Raw genomic sequence first — 24,300 nt, forward strand, 5'->3', positions numbered from 1 at the left:
CGCTTTATACCCAACTTCATTCTTGTCAGATCCTCAAGCCGAGTCACGCATATCGCGTAGCCCGAAATTACACGTGTTAGTGATGATCTAGCCCTGATGTTGGGGTTTGAAGAGCCGAGACATTTCATTATCGCCCAATATAACTGGCTTGGCGGCGGTTGTGTGTTCGCAGCTGTGCCAGGATGCCACAGGAGTTACCACAAGGCTGTCACGTTTGAATATATCTCGACGAATGACTGGACTCGCTTGCAAAGCGGCTGCACCCAAAGTTGTCACTGCTCCGAATTCTTTGCATGCAACATTTCATTCCCTTCAATCAACCTTCATTGCCCCCATCCCAGTCCACGGTACTCCCCATGCTCAATTTCTGCAGCCCTCGGCGATACTTGGGACTTTTAAGAGGCTAAAATCATATAGGCAGGTATTATCAGAAAGACTATTCACAGACGAACTCTGCAACAGTCGCCTCATTTACACGACTGGGTTGATATGTATGGCCTGGCCAAAAAAAGGTACTGTATACACAGTTAATTGTTTGCGGGAATCCTCCCAAGAAGCTCTCGAGAATTGATGCATCTTTGCGATCCGCAGCATCGAAGTTGAGTTTTGCTCCTGATACCCCTCAAGCCACGATGTCTTTGATTTGTTGTTGATCCTTTGTCCAGCTCAGCCTTCACGCCACCAAGTGGTTCTGCACCATTTTTTTCCAGATCACTCCGATTGCTCCATCGTCACTCTCCTGTGCCGTGCGGTTGGTAAAGATTGATGGATGGGTGAACCCTGAATGCTGGTCGGGACTTCCCCGTCGGGCCCTCTGTTGGCATTTCGAGGCGCATCCTCAATCAAGCCCGCACCTATTTTCTCTCGGCCCACCCCGCATGCAGTATTGACTCGGCTGGACTGGCATTCTTCACTCAATTCCTTTGTTCATCAGCCATGACAAACGTTGTCTTCTACAAGCCAAAACACAACTTTAGGCTTCACGATATTGCAAAGTTGTCACGATGTTGCTCAATATCGTAGCTTTGATATCAGTTTCTCTTTTTAATATAGTCGTCGCTCAGACCGCCTCGAGTACAACATCTGCTCCTGCAGCGACACATACGGTTTCGGTCGGCGCAGTAAGTGACCCTTCCTCCAATCCTTTGTTCGCAACATCGAGTACTGACGTATCTGTTGTATAGGATGGCCTTAATTTTAACCCGCATGAGATCACTGGCGCTGCTGTTGGCGATATAATTGGTATGGGAATTGATGGATGGCAAGAATAAGATGATGGACAGCTGACAGAATATCAGAGTATCGATTTTATCCTCAGAATCATTCAGTAGCCAGAGCAGCATTTGGACCGAATCCATGTATTCCTTACGAAGACACCGGGGCAGGTCTGGTGGGATTCTGGAGTGGTTTTCAACCAATCGCAGTGGTACTCAATGATGTGAGGAAAGTCTCTGCTGGCGTGGATAATTTGACTGACAGAAGCTCTTTCAGCCTCCAATCTTTCGAGTGCGAGTCAATGATACAGCACCTATATTCTACTACTGTTCAGCGCCGAATGCATGTTTCGAAGGAATGATTGGTGTTATCAATCCGGTTTGTCTGGATATCTCAATGGACGAGCCCAACTGATTGGTGATACAGAATGCGACGGAAACTTTTCAGGCGCAGTTCAACTACACGCAGAATGCGACATTGGAATTCAGTCCTTTAGAGTATTTCCCAGCAGAAGTCTCAGCTACACGAACAACCACAGCTACGGGCGCAACGATGACACCCACAGCCCCTCCATCGACATCGAGCACAGCACCAGCCTCCTCATCCTCCCACACCTCACTTGGCGCAGGTCCGATTGCTGGAATTGCTATTGGCGGATTCGCAGTAGCGGTTCTGGCAGCAGCTTTGATATACATGTGCGGAAGACACAAAACGATCAACGAATTAATGCTCCGCCAATCTACCCTCGCGGCCTCAAATCACAACTCCTACCAACCTGCCTCCGCAGGCTTGACAGAAGCCAACTACTCGAACATGCAAAAGACGCCCATGAGCGACGCCGCACGATTCAGCGATCGAGAGACCGCGAGCTACAGAAGCATGAGTCCACCGCTCGACGAGAGATCCGCGATGATGGGCATGCAACCAATGCATTTCCAAGGCCAAGGAAACGGGAGTCCAGGACTGGGAGTCATGAGTCCCGGCAGTCCCGGGTATCCGAGCCCGACATATTACGATACGCAGACGCCGCACGAGATGGAGAATGGGACGGTACAGTCGCAGGCTGGTTTAAGGTTCGTGGTCTCCACTGTATTAGTGCCCGTCTTGCTTTGCCGCTCGGTTGAAGGCTCCTTTACCTAAGCTTTGCGCTGGATGTTTACTAATTGTCTGCGAATAGACAGAATCCTCCTCCCGAACATGAAGGGCCGCACGAACTTGCTGTCGGCGATACGAATGTCTCAACGATGGACTCGAGGCCGTTCTCGTATACAGATAGCGAGAGTGGATTTCATGCGGAGCGGAAACAATGATCGGTCACGGTACGAACGGTGTGGATATGACGGGATAAAGGATGAACTCGGTACAACCAGCCTGTCGAGCGTAAGGGTGTTTTTGGAACGCAGTCAGAGAGCAGATTTTCTGTTGCTTTACGGTAGCAGGGCGTCAGGTGCTGGTGGTATGGAAGATTATTAGGGCCTGGGATGGCATGGATATTTTACGAGGATGATATACCTGTGTTGGTGACACGTTTTGTGCGTGTATGTATTTAATTTTATTCTTTTGAACGTCTTTGAGATGTTGTTGTTCTTGCTCTTCAACTGATGATGTGCTCTTCGTTTGAAGCCATGGTATGGGATAGCTGAGCACAAGAAGGGATGCGGCTAAGCACCGACTCTTCATCCACTTCACTTCGTATTTTCGTACCTCTCCACCCCTTCTGCGCACCCCTTCTGCTCACCCCTCTTCACTCCCCCGCGTATCCAAGCGCTTACCGTGTTCCCTTCCAATCTTCTCTCATGAGGCCTTCATCCCTCCCCCTATTCGAGCAAACAAGCGAAAGGGGGTCGCTTACTACTACCGAGTTTCAGGTAATTTTAGCTTTCACAATCGTCTCCACAAAGGATGAGGAGGCAGCCGCTTTGTCACTCTGTGGGGGAGGGGAAGATGTCGTAGGGCTGAGATTGTGGGGTTGAGGCTTGAGAGCGACGGCATTTGCGGCATTTCGATGCTGATGGTAGGTTGGTTTAGTCTAGATTGTTAGTTAGATTGGGAGGTTTGAGGAATGAGATATGTCGGTTGATGACGGGGAGAATGATGCCATCGTATGTCTTTGGTGGGAAGAGGAGATGTTTCTATGTTGTCATTGTTGGATGCTATACCGGTGGTGTTGCTGTGCCTTTTTGGGTGCAATGTTTTCAATGGACGGCCTTTACGAAATCAGCACTAGAGAAAATTGAGACTTCGCTGTAAAGATCAATACCCGAACTGTGCTATGCCACTGGACTTGATTCCCTCTCCGGGTATCTAGTATCTTATTAAGTAGAGTACAATCAATTATATATATTTCTCCTCAATATCCATCACCCCTCAACGCCAATCTACAGTACCCCATTTTCTGTCCAGCCCAAAGAAACGCTCAACCAGCATGACCAGCAACCATAAACAACCTCTCCCTCTTCATCGCAAAACTCAACACGAACGTTAACGCACCTGCAGTAATCACCAAAATATACGTCTTACTCATCGCACTTACAATAGCTTCCAAAACCTCCAACTTAACAGCATCGTTCAGACTCGCCACAAACGCACTCCCCGCGCCTGCAATAGCAGCTTGGATCTCAGCCAACGGGACATTGGGTAAGATAGCCTGGATTGAAGTCTGCGATTTATTCAAGAACACCGAATTCGCAATCGCGAGCGCGATGGTGACTCCGGAGACTTGAGCGCAGGTTATGAATCCCACTGCGGAAGCAATGAGGTCTGGTTCGACGACGGCTTGGGCTACAGAGAAGGAGGCCTGGGCGTAGAAACCTGTGCCGAGACCTAGGAGCACGGTGTACCCGTAGATGGTGGAGATACTGCTGTTTACGTCGACGGTGTACATCAATGCGCCGCCGGTGATCACAAACGCTCCTCCTAAGGTGTACCATGGCATGTAGTATCCGTAAGCGGACAAGATGGCCCCGTTTGCGATGACGGCGAAGATCATGAGGAAGATGAGCGGGAGGAGACGGACGCCTGCTTCGAGTGCGGAGTCGTTGCGTGTGAATTGGAAGAAGATGGGAACCATATAGATTGGGAGGAAAACGGCTGTTCCTCCAGCGGCGGTCATGGCGAACAGGATGAGGATAGTGCGGGACTTGAAGAATTCGATGGGGAAGATTCGTCGTTTTTGTGTGGTGAAGACGCACCATACTTGTTGGGTGCCGAGCAAGATGAAGAGGACTCCCGAGCAGCAGAAGAGACCGATGATCTTCCCGCTATTCCATGGGTACGTCACTCCGCCAAAGGACATAGCCATGACGCCTGAGACGAAGGCACCGATGATGAGAAGACCTCCGAGGTAGTCCATCTCGCGGGCTCGGTCCATGAATGAAACTCCAGGTCGAGGATCCTTGTTAGGGAGCATGAAGATGTAGACGGGAGCACAGAGAGCACCAATAACAAGATTAATATAAAAGGCCCATCTCCACCCAGCGGAAGAGTCTGTGAATGCTCCTCCGATGATGGGACCTAGGACTGTGCCGAGACCCCATGTTAGACCTGTTCCTCCGACGTACATTGGTCGTTCGTGCATGGTGGTTGTTGCTGCAAGGAGGGTCATGACTCCAACGTACTAGAGAGAAGTTAGTAATCACTTTTCTCTGAAGTTAAAGTTAAAAGAGTTGAAGTTCAGTCTTCGATCGAGGAAGCACCTGAAGTAAAACTTAGAAGAGGTGCTCACCATTCCAGCACCACCAACACCACAAATGGCTCTCCCCACGATCAAAGCATTAATCGTAGGAGCAGCTCCACAGACAGCTGAGCCAACCTCAAACAGAGTTACACAGAGGATATAAGTCCATTTGGCATTGAACTGTCCAAAGACCTTTCCCCAAACCAGATTGGTAGCAGCAGCTCCAATCAAGAAAGCAACTGAAAGCCACGACAGCTTGCTCACAGCATCAAAATGAGTAACGATTGTGGGTTGAACATCCGCGACGATAGTGTTATCGAGAGCAAACAGAAAGGTAGAAGAGAGAATAGCGAGGACGACGACTGCCCATCTCCATCCTGTGATATCTCTGGGTGGAACTTCATCGTTGCTTGTATCTTGTTCCTGTTTCTCTGCGTCGATTTCGTCCATTCCCGCTACGGACGTGTTTTCTGAGACTGTGTTTTCATCTTTGGTTGGAGCTGCGAGGAAGTCCTGCTTCGAGTTGCGTGTAGTCATGCCCTCTTCTTTTTCGGCTGAAGTTACTGGTATCTCATCGTTTGCTGCCATTTTGTTGAAACTTTCTCTTCGGACGGAACGACGAGGCTGATTAGGAATGTGGCTGCGGATGGAGTGTATGTTGATCCAATCAAGTCTGAGTGTGTTCAGGTCTTGACAGAACGCCACGAAGAGAAAAAGTCCAGACCGGCTTGCGAACTCTTTTTCAAGTGCCACAAAAGAGGATGCCAACGAGAACTATATAGACATCTGAGAACCGGGCCCCAAAAAGTAGTTGACGTGCATCTTGTGTACACGCTACAAATCATACAGGGGTTGGAATGAAGTGGAACGAAACTTCATTCCCAGCTGGCATTGGACGGGTTGTCTTCATCTGGACGGGCCATCTTGTTGTCGGCGTTTATTCGTAAGCTGTACCCTTTGGAAGAGTCAGAAGAGAACGTGCACATTCGTTGAATTCCTCCATGACCGTTGGTGGAGTTGCTAGATCCGCCATTTTCAAACTCACCCTTATCACACTCGTCAGCTCGGTCTAACACGAAGAGAGCAATAACACAGGGCATATCACAAGGCTGCAGGGGCCGGACTTTTGGGATTTCGGACAATCAAATGGTCCTGGGCCGTCGATCGAGGCTCTCGTTATCCTGGCCAGAGCCTATTGAGACGTTCGTCTGAACGGGGTGGATACCCCAGAAGCAAAAAAAGTTTCGTAGCGCTGACTATTTTCTCGGGAAGTCCTTTCAGCCTCTCTCCCTATTGGCGAAGTTGCGCCTCCATGTCTCGTTTCCTGAGATTGACGCAGATTCGATTAGAAATCTGGTTCGGGACAACGTGGGTGTCTGCGGAGGGTCTTTTCGCCGCACCGCATGCCAACTGGGAAATAAAGTTTCAGGGACGGCTGGAGAATTCCCAGTTTCTTGGAGCGCCGATGGGATATAGCGGATTTAGGCGATGTTGTTATATCATAAGTCCGATGAGAAGAGTTCCTCCGATGCTTGGCTTGATGTGAGTCAAAGCCAGTTCGAGGTTGAAAGGGGTGGAATGTCCCAACAGCAACTTGTCAGGCGTGAATCCGCCTAGAGATTAGGCCTCCATAATTATCAGCTCAAGGCTGATAAGGTGCTGATATTGTGGATTCACGACAGCTGTGTGACAGTTGCTAACACATCAGTGAAGATGTTGTGGAGCTGCTCATAAGCACTACGAGCCCCATTCTCTTTTGACAGGTCTTCCGCCGAAATGACGGAGGAAGAAGTGGACGACGGAACATGTGTGGGGAGGAAACGATAATTTGTCCGCGGATTTAGGGTAAGGATAGATTAAGGACAAAACTCCAAGGTTGGAGATTACATATCAACAATTGAGATGGAAGGAGTCGATATAAGGTTTGTGAAGTTGGAGTTGGAGAAGAGGAGAAGCCCCTCTTCTGCTCGGCTGAGTCCACTGCGGGTCTTCCTACTTTGGTTATCACGTGGATCTCACTCAACCTCGCACCTCTTGGTCTGGGCTCAAATAATCAGACGGGTGGGATGCCTCTTCAGTCTTTCAGCTGTGAACGGTTTGTATGTGGGTATATATCCATTACTCAGCACGAACCTCGACGGTGCGTACCCCAATTGCAAAGCACATACCCCAGCACGCACTCACTGTACGGCCAGTAGCCAAGAAGAATTTTCATCATGGAGGACAGCTTCCATTCATGTTCTAGATTATATTTACTCTTATTCTTTTTCCGCGCTTGATTTATACAGAAACTGATAATAAAATAAAGAAATGCGGTTCTGCTAAACCTTTTCATATTTTTGACCAATGTGTTCCAGAGCAGTTTTCATTTTCATAAGTCAGATCCTGTTCTACCCTCAAATATGGACTTGAAATTCCTGTCAATACCATGGATATTCTAATTTTCCTTACTGCTCTCAGACTACTACTTATCATTCAACGTCCTCTTCGAGGGCATATAGAATTACCAGCTCATCGGATTGTTCCTCTTCGATGTCGCTGATCTTGTCATCATCTATATGATAAAGCTTACCTTTGAAAACGAACGCCTCTTCCTCATAAACTTCCGAGTCTTCTTCCTCGTCGCAGTAAAGATTACCTTTGAAAACAAACTCCTCCTGCTCATAAATCTCCAAGTCTTCTTCCCCATCACAATCCGAAGCATCATCATCCAGCCCATGTATGTTGTCACGCCCACCATCAACACACCTGTGATATAGATCGCGTTGTCCATACTGTATTCTTTCCCACTCCATTTTCCCTGACTCAATGTCCAGGCATGGCTTGAAGTTCAATCCAGTCTGTCTCTTTGGGGAGTTCATGTGGTGTGGTTCTGGAATGCACCAGCTATCAACCATGCGGGAGGTATGTGCGCCTGCATAGATCCTTCGATTGGTTTCGCGCATTGATGTTGGTGTTTCGTTCTGTGTGGAGGTGGTATGTGATGATGCACGTGTAGTAAGTCTTGTAGATACCACAGCGTCACAGCTGTCTGTGGGTGCGAGTTGAACGGTTTTTGAAAGCGGGGAGGGTTTGCACTTGCGTCCGCTTGGGGCAATGAGCTTAGACATGTTTGGGTTAGCTGGGTTGGTGTTAGGTGTTGAAGTTGGTTTGTCGTGTTGAGGTCTAGGAGGAGAAGCTTCTTGGAAGCAATACCATACTTTTATGTATATTCCCTTGAGTATGTCTGTTCTGCAACGCTATGTTGATTGTTGCATGGCTTTGATGATGGTAAACAAAGCTATTGTTCTTAGCAGTCTGACGAAACTGGTTTGACCATTTTATCAAAGAATGAGGAGCCCATTGTCGGGATTTAAGAAACCCACAAAGACTTTGGCGGGGCCTTGGTACTAGGTCAAATCCATTGTTGATTTGTTAAATACACAATCTTTGTTATCAGTAGCATGTTTAAACAATTAGAACAATAAGTTGTGAACCCCTATATCCTCAAGTCTGTAAATGCTACAGCTAGTACTAAATGATAAGATCTCTTTCAACTTACACTTTCCACTCAAATTACTCGAATATTTCACAATCAGCAGCAGAAGTTTCAACATCCAAAATGACGAACATTCTTTCAAATTTTGAAGGTTCTGACCAAGACCAAAACATAGGGATTGAAAAAGTAGACCAAACTCTGATAACCCGAGTAGAAGCATGGCTCAACTCAATCAGCGAAGGTGCTCCAGACACGACCTCAAGCACCGCAACTGAGAGTCAACAGAAAGAGTTCTCGAACACTCTGTCAGAGGACGACACCCACCAATTCGATTTCAAACCCTATTCATCAGTTCCCAGTATCGATATATGGGACTGGGTGAAGCAGCCACCCTCACCTGAAAAATGGTGCGAGTCCGTTGGCGACGCAGACGACGAGTCATCCTTGGATGACGCGGATTCTACTCCTGAGTCTGACTGGGAGACTTCGTCCTTGGTCGGTTCTTGCAAGGAATCAGCTTCGGATGGCGATTCGCGATCGAAATATCCGGAAAACTGTGAAATGAAATTACCACTAACAAAGCGATTGAGAAGCCCAAACAATACATAAATCATCGCTCCATTGATAAATATGACGACGATTCAATCGCCTGATATATGATACAGGTATATATAATGCTCAGCATCAAAGATGAAAACCCAGCTGCGTAAATTAATCAAAAGACCATGAATCCAAGAACACTCAACACCCCTCCAACCAAAACTTCATATCCTCTCCCTTCAACCATATGCGAAGCAGCGCCAGTGAATGTTGCCTTGGCAGCAGCAGCCGTGACGTTTGCTTGAATAAGCGGTGTGCTCATTGTGATGTTCGCGACTTTCGAGGTGACCTTGCTGCTCACAGTGCCCAGTACCATTGAAGTCGTGAGAGCTTTGGCAGTCGTGGTCACGGGCTTGACGGTGCTTGTCAGGGCTTTGATACTTGTTGACGTCGAAATCTTAGAGGTTGAGGCGACGAGTGCGGTGGCCTTAGAAGTAGGTGCAGTGGTGAGGATTATCGCAGGTGTGGTCAGGACTTTGGTTGAGGTCGTGAGGGGCTTCGTGGTCATGATTGTCTGAGAGGAATGTTAGAGTCATGTTGCGGAGTGTGGGAGTGTTGACTTGCAGTCTTGTTCGTCAATACAGAGCTAATCGTTACTACTTTGGCTGTCGTGACTTTTAACGATGTAGTGGTGAGCTTTACCAAAGTGGTAGAGATCAATTTCGTGGACGTGGAAAGCTTCTTCGTTGAGGTAGTCTTAGTTGTCTACTCGAGGGTCAGTTTCTACACGAAGACCACCGATCGTGGATCACTTACGTCTAGAAGCACAATGATGAAAACATCTGAAATAACAGTAACTTGCTTCGAATCAACAATCAAGACCTTCGCTTGCATAACGTCGACGGTCTCAGGTGGCGACCATTGCAATGATCCGGTATTGTCTACCTGCAATGAAATCTCCGTGATGATTACTGTTGCGTCAATAGCAGTAGATGGCACAAGGTGGATGTCGATTGGGCCGTCCAGTCCTGTGGTATCCCACGTAACCATCTGATTCGAGTCCACGGGCCATTGATCTCCAGATGCTGGACTGGAGATATTCGCAAGTGCTCGAGTTGAGAACAGAGCTAGGCTCAGAGCTTGGAGAATGGATGATCGCATTTTGGCAGTTTTTAGATATTATCGCAAAGTTCGGTCTGAGAGGATTTGAAAGTGTGGAACAAAGTACGAATCGTTGAGGCACAGAAGAAGTAGCTGGCCGGCAGTAACGAACGAATTAATGAACGTAGAATGGAAGCAAATGAATAGAATAGAAGCGATGAATCCGAAGCTATCGAAACATCAAGTAGGGTTGGTCTTGTTTATGTATGTTGGTACCGTAAGCACACAGATTCTAGGCCAGGCCCGAGCTCAACTTCACAAGGTAAGAACATGTTAACTAACAGGCTCTACTTCTCCTTGAGACCGCCGTGTAGGTCACTGAGAAAGTTCCGTGATCCAGGGGCGCAGGAGTGCAGGAGGACAAGGCAGGTCTTGAGGCTTAGAACGAACGAAAATAGGATCTGCCATAACCCAACTCGGAAGCAGGAGACTCAGGCTCCATACACCAAGAACAAAACTCAGCAACGTTGGTGATTCGCCAGATCCGAGAAGAATCCACTTCCACAACATGGTGTCGGTTAAGCGTATCTGAAAATAAGCTTTTGCGCCGAGACTTGGGGCGAAAAGGGTTCAATCCGCAGTCGATGGGTGGTCCAATGCATCAATTCAACGGACGAAAATTCCAGGTGACGTGTTGGTTGAAGTAGTTGAGACGAACAATCTTCCTTCATTGGTATCATGGAATGAAATAAGTATCGTTTGTTTGGTCAGTGATCCTCAGCCTCAAACGTTCCGAGCTTCGGAACTGAAACGTGCGGAGGGACCAGCAGCATGACCATGAAAACACAATTTCAACGACAGAAAGGGAAAAGGAAATGGGATGAATCGCGACACAGCAGTGACATCTTTACCTTCACCTAGATATCTTGAGGATTTCAAAGGCGACAACACCCGCAGTGTGTGCTCAAGGAATCTCGGCGCAGCAGCTTCTCGGATCTCGAGGAAGCCGTAATGAGAGAGTGCTGAACAAACATGGCTAGTTTTTTGACAACGTAGACGAGAGATGTCTGCACATCGAGTCGCGATGTCCTGTGCCCTTGGAGTGAGCTGTCCGAATGATGGATGCAGCTTAAAGAGCTCGTCGAGGGTTGTTGTTGAAAGAATCCAAAGACATTAGAACGTGAGGGTAAACATTTTGAACTGACAGATCTCATGAGCAGTCTCCTGAAGACAAGATCTAAATCAGACTTGCGAAGTCAAAAGACGTCGGTCATAGTAATAAACATCAAAGAAGAGGAGGAGGAAGAGATTCAATCTGATGGATTGATAAGACAAAACCATCATCACGTGGTGTTTCAGACCAATACACTTCCGGACTAGCTCATATCTAGTCCTTCGAGTGCTGACGGCCAACTCTAACTCTCTCCTCCCCGATAATTGGAGAACAAAGTTCCCATCGGCGCAGAAAAACCCGCAATCATCCAACACTTATCATCGCATCTGTACTACCTTCCTCATCCAGCCATATTATGAACAATTTATGCGAGTGCACATAATTCTTAGCCCGCGGCAAGAATCTCTTCGCGTCTTCCAGGATGTCGGAAGAGGGGAAAATGGAAGTAGAAGCGGCCGATTGTCCAATCTATTCTATATGAGGTCAAGTTGCGAGTGACACTGGGACAACGATTGGGTGTACAAAGTTGTACGACCAGTGGAGATAGATAGCCGTCTCCGTGACCCGTCAACGGTACCGACTGGATTGGGGATCGTCATGAACGACGACATGCTTGCAGCTGCTGGATATCGCGAACCGATAGCGAATTGTTATCATTACTTGATAATAAAAACTCCCCCGCGCCACAGTGCCGTCAAATATATCTCGTATTATGTCCCGCTGTCGCCCTCTTTCTTACTCTTCTTCTCTCCTTCTCTCAGATACGTCCAACACCTCTCAAAGCGAGGACTGGGATAGCTCGTGACCCCGCATCTCCCTTGCCACCGGGAATTCAGCGCAATGGCAGACGTTGAAAAGGTTCACGATGGGTCCTCTGATGACCCGGAGAAGGTCGCGCATTTGACTCCTCAAGCGACAATTGGAGATGGAGATATCAAGGAGCCACGATTCATTCATGCAGACATTAATGACGGAGATATCGCCCTCAAAGCGTTTGTTGGTCATGAGGGGGAGGTGATTGTAATGACACCAGAAGCTGAGAGAGCATTATTGAGGAAGATTGACTGGAATCTTATGCCGGTATGATTAAAGGCTGCCATTGTAAATTCTTGCTAAGCATATATTTAGATGCTATGCGTGGTATACGGTCTCAACTACCTCGACAAGACGACCCTCTCTTACGCATCAATTATGGGACTGCAAACAGACATCCATCTCAAAGGCACCAACTATCAATGGCTAGGGAGCATGTTCTATATCGGTTATCTTGCTTGGGAATACCCTACGAATCGACTCCTGCAGCGGCTTCCCTTGGCAAAGTGGTCTGCATTCAATATTATCATGTGGGGTTTAACTCTATGCTGCATGGCTGCAGTGAAGAACTTCGCTGGTGCAGTTGCCGTCCGTTTCTTCTTAGGTGTATTTGAGGCAGCAGTCACACCTGGTTTCGCACTCTTCACTTCTCAATGGTATACACGACAAGAACAAGGTACTAGAACTGGTATCTGGTTCAGTTTCAACGGGTTTGCACAGATCTTTGGTGGTTTGGTTGCATATGGTATCTCTATCGGAGTCAAGAAACATGGAGCTGTCATCAAGTCGTGGCAGATTGTTTTCTTGGTCATCGGCTTGATTACTGCGACCGTTGGGGTGATCTTCCTCTACTTCATGCCAGATAACCAGCTTAATGCAAAATTTCTGAAGCCGCATGAGAGGTTGATGGCCATTGAACGGATTAGGAAGAATCAACAAGGTGTGGGAAACAAGGTGTGTATTCTCCTCTGGAGACGAGATGCTTTTGCTTTACCCCGCCAAGTTTCAAGGTGTGGTACCGTGATGCTGATTTTTGGGTAGCATTTCAAGATGTATCAACTCAAGGAGGCGCTGACCGACCCAATGACATGGGCTTTCGTTTTCTTTGCATTAGTGGCTGATATTCCTAATGGTCAGTGCACTTACTTTCACCACTGGTTGTACAAAGCTGACCCGTTCAGGCGGTATCTCCAACTTCTTCTCCCAACTTATTGTGTCCTTTGGATACACAGCCGACCAATCTCTACTTTACGGCACTCCAGGAGGAGCAATCGAAGTCATCTTCCTCATCGTTTGTGGTTATCTCGGAGACAAGCTTGGACGACGCGTCTTGGTGGCATGTTCAGGCATGCTCACTTCGATTCTAGGCATGCTCCTGATTGTCTGTCTCCCATTGTCGAATTCCAAAGGACGTCTTGCTGGTTACTACTTCACACAAGCATCACCTACCGGATTTGTTGCCTTGCTCTCCCTCCTTGCTAGCAACGTGGCGGGCTACACCAAGAAAACTACCGTTGGTGCCCTCTACCTTATTGCATACTGCACTGGTAATATCATCGGACCACAAACTTTCAGGCCAAAAGACAAACCGCGATATGTTCCAGCAGAGATCACGATTGTTGTCTGCTACAGCGTTTGCGTACTGGATCTATTGTTCATTCATTGGTATTATGCTAGAGAGAACAAGAAGAACGAGAGAGTGAGAGCACAGCCCGGGTACAGAAAGTTGGATAAGCAGGAGTTCTTAGACTTGACGGATAAAGAGAATCCAGAGTTCGTCTATACTTTGTAGGGAAGTTCCTTGAAGATTATGTGTTTGATGGGTCGAGGTCCAATACCGAAAGATGGCCGAGAAAATAAAAAGCAAAGTTTCGACGTTTCTTGGAGCGTTATGGGATCCTTGATTGGAATCCTCATTGGTGCCCCTTAATCATCCTTACCCACGACACCAAAACCAAAATTTCAGACGATCCGTGAATTTCTTTTCTCTGGGCAGTGTGAAAACACGAAGTCTCGCAGCAAGTGTCTGCCATTCCAACTATGCGTGTAGTCAAATGGTGGTCCCAATCGGTTTCAATCATCCATCTTGCATTGAGCGCTCAGAGGGATCTGTTATGTCGTGCACTCCAAGGTGCTCTTCTGCAAGTACCGAAAACAAAGATGCAAGGTACAGTTAGAAACTTCAACAATCACTGGTGGTCTCGACTCGCTCCAAGATTCCTGTTCTGAGGTACTATGTACGCAGGTACGCATCTCTTGAACCTGGCTGCATCGACGATCGCACGGACTTGTTTGATGATCGACTTTTATTTTCAGGGACGCAGGGTCGTATTGAGATCAATGCCTTCGTTTGGGTTCGGGGATTTTGATTCATGTGGGGAGGGGTTTATGCTTTGGATATATTTACAGAGCTCAGCCTTGCTTGAGACTGCGCGGTAAGTTCTCGGTGCGCAACTACCGACAATGAATTCACGGATGAACGATCGATGAAGATATATTCCACAATAGAAGATACATGAGTTACTCTGCAGGAAGATATAAATGGGAAGTGCTGCGATACCTGACAAAGAAGGAGCTGTCTCGCTTGACTTTAACCTTAATTTGTCGTCCGAAGGCTATGTCTCCTTCGTCTTTCCAACTCGAACAAACATCCCCACGCACAGTCTTCCGCAACAGCATTGTGATCGAAATATCACCAATGAAACCATCTGATGATATCTTTATCACGGCACCGTTGACGTCTCAAATCGACTGCCGCAGCCTTTCCCAGCCGTGCTATTCAAACTCTCTCTCGCATTTAGCCGCGACCCTTGGTGACGAATACCATACATCGGCAGGCGCAGCACATCGTGCACTTGCACTTGTCATCCTGCAGCGAGCCAAGATAATGGATAGCAAGATACCACGGGGAGTGGGGGCGATGTTGTGGGCGAAAGGAGGCAGCATGGAAGGGCGACAAGCATCGTGAACCTCCGACGAATGTACAACCCCAAATACACCAAACGCATACCATACTTGGACGAAAACAGCAGCGCACCATACTCTCCAATATCTCACTGCTGCTTGAGCTTTCGAAATCTGCGATCCAGCTCTGCTCGGTGTTGGGGCTGGGCCTGGGGATGTTTTGGTGTGGAATCTTCGTCTAAAGGTCCAGGGAGATACGGCCGTATTTGAGTTCGTCGCGACTTTCGAACACGGCACAAGAGGCTCAATTCAACGTTGGACGGCGTCGCCGGGCGTTCAGCCATCCCGTCACTGTGAACCTTTTCTCCAGGAAGTCATGACTCGCAGTACGTATTCGACCCAATCAATACCCAGCAAAAGAAAACTTCGGAACGGAAAGGACCAGCGTGTCAGTCAATATTGCTTTTTGGCTTGGAAATTCCACGAGGCTCTGTTCCATCAGTCTGTCTCTCATCGGGTGAGAACCTTGCTCGGGATGCTACCCCTCCAGATTAGGGAGGTCGTCCGTCTCAGCTCTCGTCGTTTGATTCGCGAAATGCTCGTTTTGACGAATGGCAAAACTGCCGTTGTGAAGTGAGAGCAGACATGATTCACGAGGCGTCTTGGAAAGGAGCTGAAAATCGTGAACCACAATGTCCCAAGTGGGATGGGTCACGCAACGATCCTGGTAAAGTGGCGCTGAAAGCTTGTTTTATAGGCTGCAATACCCTGGGGAAGCATCATGCATTCACCACACCATCATTTTTGCTGGGTGTTTGGGTTCTTTTCATGCTGCAAGCAGCAAGATGCGTTCACCTAGACCAGCCTGGGCAACTGTGCCTTCGGACTACTTCCCACTCTTTAACCACTGATCTTGGCCCCAAACCGCCCCTGCGGCCCGCCAAGTGCGGTCCGCTGGGGTGAAGATCCGGGCTGATTTTCAGGGCATGCTTTTCCTACAAGGGTTTGATATCTTTTCCATGCAATATCTGTTATTGAATTATTCATCAGTACATTTGACCCAATCGCTATCCAGAATATCTCCTTAGTGTCGAGATTCCCAACAAGCCCCGCTCTTTTGGCGCAAATCGTCCAATACTTTGACCCTGTCCAACCGAATACTCGGGGATCAATTGAGTTCATTGCAGGTCGTCGTCCCCGACCTCGAACCTCGAACCATGGGCCAGAGCAAGGAGGCCTGCCAACCACCCACGCCAGCGCCTCAAGGCCGGTACATGCTCCTCATCGTGCACAACAAAGCATAGGAGGATAATATCGGCAAAAAGAGGATTGCATAATCGTTCGAAGGTCGACCGCTCGAGCTTTTCCTCCTCCACCTTTTCTCAAACCCGATTATTTGGTGGCTCATCAACCCGTTCAGCCTCTTAAACTAAACATGTACCTTAACGCTCTCAACCTCCACTGACGCTGGATCTAAGACATCACACTGAGGATCGCAAGCCAAACCAGTGACTGGTCAGAGGAGTTGAAGATGCATATCCCATCGGTCATTGCTGCTGTCCTTGGGATACGGCAAGTGGGTAACCTTCTACCATCCTCCTATTGCAGTCCATATTGTCGTGAGTCTATCCCGTCCCGTGTCAATTACGTCGTGCCGTTTACTATTTACTGACATAGCATAGCGAACTGCAAAGGGGATGTCGCAGTCTTCGATGGATCCATAACCTCCTGTACACCAAACTCCAGCTTCATCGCCAATTGTGGTGCTTGCCAAACATGTGTCTTGGATTACAACCTTCAGAACGGCGAGACTTCGGTTTCGAAACAGGTCGAGACCGCTCTAATCAACATCCTCAATCTATGTGCGAATACGACTGTATCAACAGAGATAGCAGCGATGCAAAGTCAGGCGAGTAGGATCAATGAATGGGGAGAACAGATTGCGACGACGACAAGTGGAGGAACCCTTTCCTCAGTGACCACCACGTCGAAACCGACAACTACAAACTGGGAAGCTGCACACAGTGACAATCCGTCATGGACAACAATGCTCTCGACTGCAAGTTGGGCTCCTTACTATTCGGCAAGAAAATCTGCGGGTATGTTTCCGCCAATTCTTGATTGTGTTGTCGAGCTAATATCTTATAGAATCCGTATCAGCGGCATCAGCAGTTGCGTCTTCCCTCGCATTAGTATCAGCAGCTCTCGCAAATGAGACTGCGAGACATACATCCTCTCCAACCCCATCCCTCACCTCGACGGCCGACGCATCCGCTCCTCCACTCTCGCAATCTTGGGTTGCAGGTCCAGTCATGGGGTCAATCCTAGGGATGTCCACAGTATTTGTCGTGATCTTCTTCACGAGGAGGAAACAGAGAAGAGATATGCTCGCCCAAGACCCAGTTCCGAAACCCTTCCACGACGTTCCTACGAGTCCGTCTACACGATCTTCGTCTGCGGCTGGAGAGGATGTTCCTCAATTACATGGCGAAAGTGTGGAGATAAAGGAGTTAGAGAGCACAGAAGTACACGAATTGCCGGCGCTGGAACCAGTAGGCACTGAACTGAATACTCCAATGGAAGCTAGGCCGAGGATAAGGTTAGCGGGAGATGGGATTGGAGAGGATTTTGCAGAGGGGGAGGATGAGCAATGGGCGATGCAGAGTCCGTTGCCATTGAGCCCGCTACCGCTTTTGTTTGCGATGAGCGAGTTGAGAGACCAGAGGATGGGGAGGAGTGAGAGTTTGAGGCATGAGACGTATTATCACCCTTGAAGGAGGTATGAGGGATGAGTGATGAATGTTATGAGACATGATTGATGATTTAAATTGAGGGGGGCGAGGAGAGGTGGAGAGAGAGATTTGATGTCGGAGAAAATACCCTGTCGACGAAGAAGGATGGAGAAGTCATTTGTGGGGACTGCTGATACCCATTACCTCCGCGAGAGGTGATATATTCGGAACTCGAAGGAAGTTGAAGGCAGTAATTTGAGATTGAGTGCGTCAAGTGCTCTGTTTATAACTACTGAGCATCGATTCAAGAAGTGTAGGATATGGCGTTTAGCATAGCGGGCGGGATTTGGGAGCATGTTGGTCATCTGCTTGTTGTATGTCGGAGTCGCAGTCTTAGCATAGGTAATGTCTAGGCATAGTTGATGGTATTTAGAATGTGGAATTGAAGATCAATTTCATTTCCTGCTTTCTTTTCAGTTGTGAGATATGACCAAGTCGACGAGAGTTTGCAATTGGCCATGATCTGCCTCCTGCATTTGCTGTGAGGCTATCGTCGGCGATGTTCCTGTTGATCTTTTTTCCTGTGCATGGTATACCGTCATACTGCGGTTCTGAGTGGTGTACCAAATAGAGCACATGTGTCCCGACATCATGGTCATGGTATCAACGAGATGCAAGGTCCCCGGATTTGGTCATCTCCGGGTCAGGGATTTCTTTAGGCTGAAGATTTGTACAACCATTGTACGTAAAACACGAAGCCGAAGCTGGGATATTGGAAGGGTTGTTGATTATGGGATTCAAAGTGTTCTTTGAAAGGAGACAAAGGATGGAGAGATTGAGAAGTAGAAATTATTTGTTAGTGCAAAAGAAAATCCTCAACCCGCACACCGAAGACTTTACTAAACCACTACCACAGCACGAATTTCTCGCCATCCTGGCATTCCACCTATGAAACTCGTCACGAAGTATTGGGAACCAAATCCCCTCCATCAATAGCTTTAGCATACATATTTACCTCCGTACAACCTGTCCCAAAAGCCCCCGTATACCCCGCGATCTGAAGCGGCTGCCCGTCCTCAAACGATAGCCCCCCTCTTCCATCACTACTAGCAGTCGTCACAGCACACAACCTCGCAACCCCACTTTGCAACCCACTGTTAGACAGCTGAACCGTATAAGCCGGATCTCCAATCCCAGACAAAAACCCATCTCCACCCGGTAACGGCCCAGCGAAATTTATACTCCATGCTCCGCTCGCGTCTCCGCCGGTGGCATCATCGTACGTATTCTCGAAATCCAGATAATCGGGATAAGTCCCATCATTCAGCTCAGCAGATGTATCCGCGAAGAACGATTGTCCTCCATTAATAGGAAGAGATGTTTTCGGATCCACGGACACGAGATATCCACCCGGGTTCATGATGGCATATGTACCGACCGTGTAGGGTATCGTCCCATCTGAGAAGATGCTTGCGACGACGGCGTTTCCTGTAGAGTCGAGGTAAGCGGGATTTCCCCAACCGCCGAACATGCCGGTATTGAAGGTGTACTCGAAGGGTGTGAATTGGGAAGGAATAAGGAAGATGTTGAATAGTGGAGAGAGGGTTGCTCCTGGTGGAAGGAGGGCTAGAGAGGTTAGTGGGTGGTACGTTGGTGGATTGGGAGGCTTACGTGTTGTGGTGCTAGCAGCTGCTTGTGTTGTGAAGGCTGCTGATGTCGCTGCTGCACTTGTTGCTGCTGCAGTTGAGACGGCTCCGCTGGACAGTGCAGCAGACGATGCAGCTCCACTGGAAGCTGCTCCGCTCAAAGCTGCTCCAGTCTCCGCAGCTAAAGCAGAAAGCTCTGCTGCAAGTAATGAAGTGAAAGCAGCACCATTTGTCTCTACAGCACCCTGTTGATGTCAGCAACTGCCACGAAATGGACGTATGGATGGCAAGGGAATGAAAAGACAAGATACTGACAGCAAAGAACCCCTCAGATGAAGCAGCAGCTGTTGTTTGAGCAGCTATAGGGGATGAACTAGATGCAGCGGCACCAGATGGATTTGGAGCCCTGATGCTATCATATTATCAGCACTTATCTTGATAACACATATGATTGAGTGTAGATCACTTACACTACACCTTCAGTCAAGGTATGTAGACCAAACAGAACGAACGCGGATCGTAGATACATGTTGATGGAAAAAGAGGAACTCTTTTGCACGAGAAGTGTAGATCTATAACATAAAGACCGGAAGCATCAAGATGGTCATGATCACAAGGTACTTATAAGAGATGTTGTTCTTGAACGAAGATACAAGGTACCACCAAGTGTGTAAGCTGAGCTCGTCTCGAAGATCCTCATCTGAGACTTCCGACTTCTGTGCTCTATTCGAGGGATAGACATGCAAAGCTTCCAGATCGGTACTTACCATGATCACTGGCAACTCGTGGACCTCGAATATGTAAGCTGAACTCTTCAAAGCATAGCTGTACCCACGACATCTTCCTCTCCTCCGAGAAAGCGCACTGGAGTACATATACTGTATCTGACGATCTATCACAACCTAGGAGAGTTTTTGACTTGCGCTCTGCCCCTCAAGATCCACAATCCTGCCTCGTACCTGCGTTCGCTTGTTGCACAGCATCGGGAATCGACCTGCTGCTGACAGATCGGCCCATCATTTAGGTTTGTTGGCACGACCAAACCCACTTGGTGGTCCTGTTAGTCAAAGTTGCCTCGTGGTTGTTGCACGCCGTGAGAACAAGTCGATGTATCCTTGAATTCTCGTGCTCCGAACAACAGAGATCTCTCTCTCGATCCTGCTCATGTTTGTGAAAAGATGCCAGAATTGGAGCAGAAAATTATCAATTGATTGGCATGTCTCAGAGCTTCCATGAACATTGATGATTTCGTGCAGAAAAATAATTGCTCGTAACTTTGCTGATAGAGCAAAAATAGCCCAAAACTCTTCTAAATTATGTAGATCTGACTTTACAGTGAATCGTCGCAAATTCTAGAGAGAAATCAGCAATTAGAACTTTACCCAGAAACTAAGTTGCAAATTATACAACTCTACTGCGGAATCTTCACAACCACTCTTCCAGAGATCTGATTTCTCTTCAACTTCTCCAACAAATCATCCAGCTCCTCAAATTCGTGGACTTTCGTGATAGTAGTGATTTCCCCTCTCACAGCCATTTGCAATAGCTCATCTAATTGGGCCTTCGTCCCAACAGAAGAGCCAATTATCGTGAAACCATGCACAGCCATTTTATAAGGACTGATTGGTAAATCTTCGGTTGCTAGACCAATACACACAAGTGAACTCAAGTTGCGGAGAACTGACAGAGCCAACTCGTATCCTGCTCGTATTCCTGATAAACAGACGGCACCGTGTGCTCCGTAACCATTTGTTAGTTTTTTGACTTCAGTAGTGACCTTCCTATGTCAGCGCTTTGGTCATCGTAAATAACGGTACCATTGCAACAACTTACATCGTCCGTTTTGAAGTCTAGGAAACACGTTGCTCCAAGATCCATACATAATTTCCGTTTCTCCTCTCCGCTGAATCACATGTCACTTAGTTGAAAGTACTTGAGCTCGAGATTGATGACTTACGTGTCTACGGCAATGACCTTTGAGCCTTTCCTCTGCGCGATCTGAACTCCGATATGTCCCAATCCTCCACCAGCGCCAAGGATCACAAGCCATTGCCCGGATTTAAGATCCAGTTTCATGATAGCTGAGTAAATCGAGATACCAGCTGAGATTGGTCAGTTGGGAAGTTAAATTCTTTTTGGAAAGTGCTTACCGCATAACAAAGGAGCTGCCATAGCAGAATCGAGAGTGTCAGGTATCATAGTCAGAGGCTCAATGGGCGACACAACATATTCTAGTTTAGATCAATGAGGATTCAGACCAAGAGCGGATTTGAAAAATTTTACTTACGCTGAAAAGTACCTGGAACGTCCTGATTCATTGTCAGTGAGCGAGAAGTGGATACTGGCCATAATCACATACCCTGCCAGAGTTGTGCTGATTTGGACAGGCCGTCACATTCACTTCACATATTTCACATTCGTTGCAATAGCTATATAGCCACCTGAACTCCGTCAGTCTCCCAATCTCTGTAAAAAGGGTAGGATTAGTAGTAATACAAACATACTTGACACCAACACGTTTTTGTAGAAGATCTTGTGAAGCGCCTGGTCCGACTAATGGGAAGGAAGAAGCATAAGTTTTGAAGATAATGAATATCGAATATAAAAGATGCTCTTTACCTTCCACAATCCGACCAATTCCTTCATGACCCATGATATTAGTGCTCCTCGATGTCTGACCGGTAATGCCATATACATCAGAATGGCTTGATGTATTCATTCTCAGTCCAAGACTCACAAAACATTTTCTAGAGGCTTAGAGGTAACTTACCAAACTCCAGTACACTCAAGCTTCACCAGTACCTCGCCTTTTGACGGCGATGGAATGGGAAGATCGTTGCGAATCACGACTCGAGCATTTGGCCCAGGGGTTTCGAGCCATGCGCCTGTCTGGAGTTTCGTCTGTGTGGCCATATCAATTCGTCGAATAAGAGGATGAGCTAGAAAGAAAAAAAGACTTAAGGGAGTCGAAATGTATGTCGAGAAATGATTTTGGGGATCGGGGATAGAAAGGATAAAGGACGAGTATGGGGTCCGGAAATGCGGGGTAATGTCGGAACCATTTTCGACAATCGTCAGTCCCAGGCTGATTCACATTTCATGCTGTGTCCCCAAAGGAATCCAAGCACCGTATCAAGATACTACTGGCTCATTAGATTGGTACCGTTAGGATACTTGCTGCTCTTTCGGCTAGCGTTCAATGACGTTCCCTCAAGTCCTGCTGTTGCCTTGCACCTCAGAGTACTTGCCGGGAACTTCCAACGCCAGCACTTCTTGCTAGCTAATAGATCATCAATCTTCCTACCAACCTATTTGATTACAATCATCCGGACATACGTCCAAGGACGGGACAGCTCTTTTCATCCGCAATTCGAGATACAGGTGTATAGCGCAGCTGGGTTGACTAGCAAGGCTGTGTCATAGCCAGCATGCGCCTTATTAACACGACGACTCTTCAGCTTGAGGAGTACTTTGACAGAAAGATTCCGCCATACGCGATTCTCTCACATCGATGGGAGGAAGAAGAGGTTACCTTTCAGGACATGATAGCAGAGGGGGCTGCCAACAGCTTTAAAATTACTGGTTGCTGTCAACGAGCACGGGAGGACGGCTTGAAATATGCTTGGATCGATACTTGTTGCATCGACAAATCCAGTAGTGCTGAGCTTTCGGAGGCTATCAATTCTATGTTTAAATGGTATAAAAATGCTGAAGTGTGTTATGCATACCTATCGGATGTTCTAATCAATGGATTTGACTCAACCTCCTTATCCTCAATGTTTCGGAGGAGCCGATGGTTTACCCGCGGATGGACATTGCAGGAGCTGTTGGCCCCTCACACGATTATATTCTTCGATATCACGTGGACAGAGATCGGAACGAAACTACAGCTAAGACCATTGATTGAGCAAATCACTGGCATTACACACCTTCTCAATTTCAACAGAGCTTCAATTGCTCAAAAAATGTCATGGGCGGCTGAGCGAGTGACAACGAGAGTTGAAGACCAAGCCTATTGTTTAATGGGTCTCTTTGGTGTCAATATGCCTCCGCTCTATGGAGAAGGAGATAATGCTTTCCGAAGATTACAGCTTGAGATATTGGAGGTGTCAGACGACGAGTCAATATTTGCCTGGAAAGAGGACCTTCTGTGGGACACAGCTGGTTACTTTTTAGCGTCTCATCCTATTCATTTTAAGGGATGCAGCCGGATTGTTCCTGCAACGTATTATCACCGGAGCCCATATGCAATGACAAACAAGGGCATTCGTCTTGATACCTTCCTCCTTCCCGCTTCTAGCGGCTCCGGACAAGTTTGGACCCAGCTTTTAAGCAGTCAGGACAAGTCAGATAATGGCTCTGCCCCCGAGCTGGCACTTCTCAATTGCTGTCAGAAGGGCAAGAACACATCTTTGGATAAGCCTTTGGCAGTGTACGTGAGGCGAGCTTCAACCCACGAAGATCGATACTGTAGGGACGGCGGTGCAATTCCATCATTTTCCTCAAAACGCTCTGGCTTAGTGCATATAGATCCGGGTGTCTATAACACGGCAACTCCGGCAGGCGCTTTCCGAAAAATCATCTACATCAAGGGATATGGTAAAGAAGATGGCGATCGAAGGGCGCATGCAATCGAATTTGACTTTGCTTCAGCGCTGAACACGGATTCGTAGTTGATTGCATTCCATCAGCACCTCGGGTTGAACAATCATCTGTGATAAGGTACCATGTACGCTTACCTCCTGACCTCGTGATGTCCACACCAAGGATGCATCACTGGGAAATTCGTCTCTGGGAGGAACAGATCACAAAGCAGGATCATGCCCCAGAGAGAATCCTGATCGACTATAGTAATGATGAGGAATTGTTTGGGCTCAATGTTATGCCCATCAAGGATTGTCCACCAGATCAGTGGGGTAGATGGGAGGATAGGCAAAAATCCCACAGAGGCGTCGACAAACTTTCCATTCTGTTGGCATCGGGTAAATCAGCGACAGTCACCCTGGATACACGAGATCGGC

At 47.7% G+C, this 24,300-nt stretch overlaps 14 protein-coding genes across 14 annotated transcripts; 7 read left to right on the forward strand and 7 right to left on the reverse strand.

Annotated features, from left to right (window-relative positions):
* The first annotated feature begins 663 nt into the window (after window positions 1-663).
* On the forward strand, window positions 664-3,017 carry LY89DRAFT_689215 (uncharacterized protein). The gene is made up of 6 exons (XM_018215866.1): window positions 664-1,121; window positions 1,185-1,242; window positions 1,299-1,438; window positions 1,492-1,593; window positions 1,642-2,288; window positions 2,393-3,017. Exons 1-6 carry the CDS (start codon window positions 1,005-1,007, stop codon window positions 2,523-2,525), a joined length of 1,197 nt encoding a protein of 398 aa, XP_018065699.1. The 5' UTR covers window positions 664-1,004; the 3' UTR covers window positions 2,526-3,017.
* Window positions 3,018-3,631: 614 nt separating this feature from the next.
* Window positions 3,632-5,428, reverse strand: LY89DRAFT_595187 (MFS general substrate transporter; the record flags this gene model as incomplete). Its single annotated transcript, XM_018209846.1, has 2 exons — window positions 3,632-4,831; window positions 4,940-5,428. The coding sequence occupies 2 exons, from the start codon at window positions 5,426-5,428 to the stop codon at window positions 3,632-3,634; spliced, it is 1,689 nt and encodes a 562-aa protein (XP_018065700.1).
* Window positions 5,429-6,615: 1,187 nt separating this feature from the next.
* Window positions 6,616-7,274, forward strand: LY89DRAFT_242837 (uncharacterized protein). The gene has a single exon (XM_018206128.1). It carries the CDS (start codon window positions 6,794-6,796, stop codon window positions 7,184-7,186), a length of 393 nt encoding a protein of 130 aa, XP_018065701.1. The 5' UTR covers window positions 6,616-6,793; the 3' UTR covers window positions 7,187-7,274.
* LY89DRAFT_242724 (uncharacterized protein) lies at window positions 7,250-8,205 on the reverse strand. The gene has a single exon (XM_018206127.1). It carries the CDS (start codon window positions 7,999-8,001, stop codon window positions 7,363-7,365), a length of 639 nt encoding a protein of 212 aa, XP_018065702.1. The 5' UTR covers window positions 8,002-8,205; the 3' UTR covers window positions 7,250-7,362.
* LY89DRAFT_759284 (uncharacterized protein) lies at window positions 8,205-8,978 on the forward strand (the record flags this gene model as incomplete). Its single annotated transcript, XM_018221460.1, has 1 exon — window positions 8,205-8,978. The coding sequence occupies exon 1, from the start codon at window positions 8,409-8,411 to the stop codon at window positions 8,976-8,978; it is 570 nt and encodes a 189-aa protein (XP_018065703.1). The 5' UTR covers window positions 8,205-8,408.
* Window positions 8,979-9,084: 106 nt separating this feature from the next.
* LY89DRAFT_739545 (uncharacterized protein) lies at window positions 9,085-10,070 on the reverse strand (the record flags this gene model as incomplete). The annotated part of the gene is made up of 3 exons (XM_018220474.1): window positions 9,085-9,483; window positions 9,552-9,674; window positions 9,726-10,070. 3 exons carry the CDS (start codon window positions 10,068-10,070, stop codon window positions 9,085-9,087), a joined length of 867 nt encoding a protein of 288 aa, XP_018065704.1.
* Window positions 10,071-10,847: 777 nt separating this feature from the next.
* On the reverse strand, window positions 10,848-11,286 carry LY89DRAFT_242923 (uncharacterized protein). The gene has a single exon (XM_018206129.1). The coding sequence runs from the start codon at window positions 11,222-11,224 to the stop codon at window positions 10,946-10,948; it is 279 nt and encodes a 92-aa protein (XP_018065705.1). The 5' UTR covers window positions 11,225-11,286; the 3' UTR covers window positions 10,848-10,945.
* Window positions 11,287-12,024: 738 nt separating this feature from the next.
* Window positions 12,025-13,789, forward strand: LY89DRAFT_739546 (MFS allantoate transporter-like protein; the record flags this gene model as incomplete). Its single annotated transcript, XM_018220475.1, has 4 exons — window positions 12,025-12,264; window positions 12,313-12,951; window positions 13,039-13,129; window positions 13,179-13,789. 4 exons carry the CDS (start codon window positions 12,025-12,027, stop codon window positions 13,787-13,789), a joined length of 1,581 nt encoding a protein of 526 aa, XP_018065706.1.
* A 505-nt stretch (window positions 13,790-14,294) lies between these two features.
* On the forward strand, window positions 14,295-15,414 carry LY89DRAFT_689222 (uncharacterized protein). The gene has a single exon (XM_018215867.1). It carries the CDS (start codon window positions 14,513-14,515, stop codon window positions 14,963-14,965), a length of 453 nt encoding a protein of 150 aa, XP_018065707.1. The 5' UTR covers window positions 14,295-14,512; the 3' UTR covers window positions 14,966-15,414.
* LY89DRAFT_242998 (uncharacterized protein) lies at window positions 15,008-15,395 on the reverse strand. The gene has a single exon (XM_018206131.1). It carries the CDS (start codon window positions 15,243-15,245, stop codon window positions 15,051-15,053), a length of 195 nt encoding a protein of 64 aa, XP_018065708.1. The 5' UTR covers window positions 15,246-15,395; the 3' UTR covers window positions 15,008-15,050.
* A 734-nt stretch (window positions 15,415-16,148) lies between the features above and the next one.
* Window positions 16,149-17,754, forward strand: LY89DRAFT_242945 (uncharacterized protein). The gene is made up of 3 exons (XM_018206130.1): window positions 16,149-16,520; window positions 16,584-17,000; window positions 17,050-17,754. Exons 1-3 carry the CDS (start codon window positions 16,433-16,435, stop codon window positions 17,673-17,675), a joined length of 1,131 nt encoding a protein of 376 aa, XP_018065709.1. The 5' UTR covers window positions 16,149-16,432; the 3' UTR covers window positions 17,676-17,754.
* A 715-nt stretch (window positions 17,755-18,469) lies between these two features.
* Window positions 18,470-19,480, reverse strand: LY89DRAFT_243030 (uncharacterized protein). The gene has a single exon (XM_018206133.1). The coding sequence runs from the start codon at window positions 19,162-19,164 to the stop codon at window positions 18,592-18,594; it is 573 nt and encodes a 190-aa protein (XP_018065710.1). The 5' UTR covers window positions 19,165-19,480; the 3' UTR covers window positions 18,470-18,591.
* A 1,210-nt stretch (window positions 19,481-20,690) lies between these two features.
* LY89DRAFT_594936 (alcohol dehydrogenase) lies at window positions 20,691-22,192 on the reverse strand (the record flags this gene model as incomplete). The annotated part of the gene is made up of 10 exons (XM_018209829.1): window positions 20,691-20,898; window positions 20,935-21,056; window positions 21,113-21,182; window positions 21,237-21,381; window positions 21,430-21,510; window positions 21,567-21,588; window positions 21,639-21,720; window positions 21,784-21,832; window positions 21,899-21,984; window positions 22,050-22,192. The coding sequence occupies 10 exons, from the start codon at window positions 22,190-22,192 to the stop codon at window positions 20,691-20,693; spliced, it is 1,008 nt and encodes a 335-aa protein (XP_018065711.1).
* A 198-nt stretch (window positions 22,193-22,390) lies between these two features.
* Window positions 22,391-23,938, forward strand: LY89DRAFT_710399 (HET-domain-containing protein; the record flags this gene model as incomplete). The annotated part of the gene is made up of 2 exons (XM_018217825.1): window positions 22,391-23,443; window positions 23,901-23,938. The coding sequence occupies exons 1-2, from the start codon at window positions 22,708-22,710 to the stop codon at window positions 23,936-23,938; spliced, it is 774 nt and encodes a 257-aa protein (XP_018065712.1). The 5' UTR covers window positions 22,391-22,707.
* Between the last annotated feature and the right edge of the window lie 362 nt (window positions 23,939-24,300).

This window comes from Mollisia scopiformis (assembly GCF_001500285.1).
Source record: "Mollisia scopiformis unplaced genomic scaffold LY89scaffold_24, whole genome shotgun sequence".
NCBI lineage: Eukaryota > Fungi > Ascomycota > Leotiomycetes > Helotiales > Mollisiaceae > Mollisia > Mollisia scopiformis.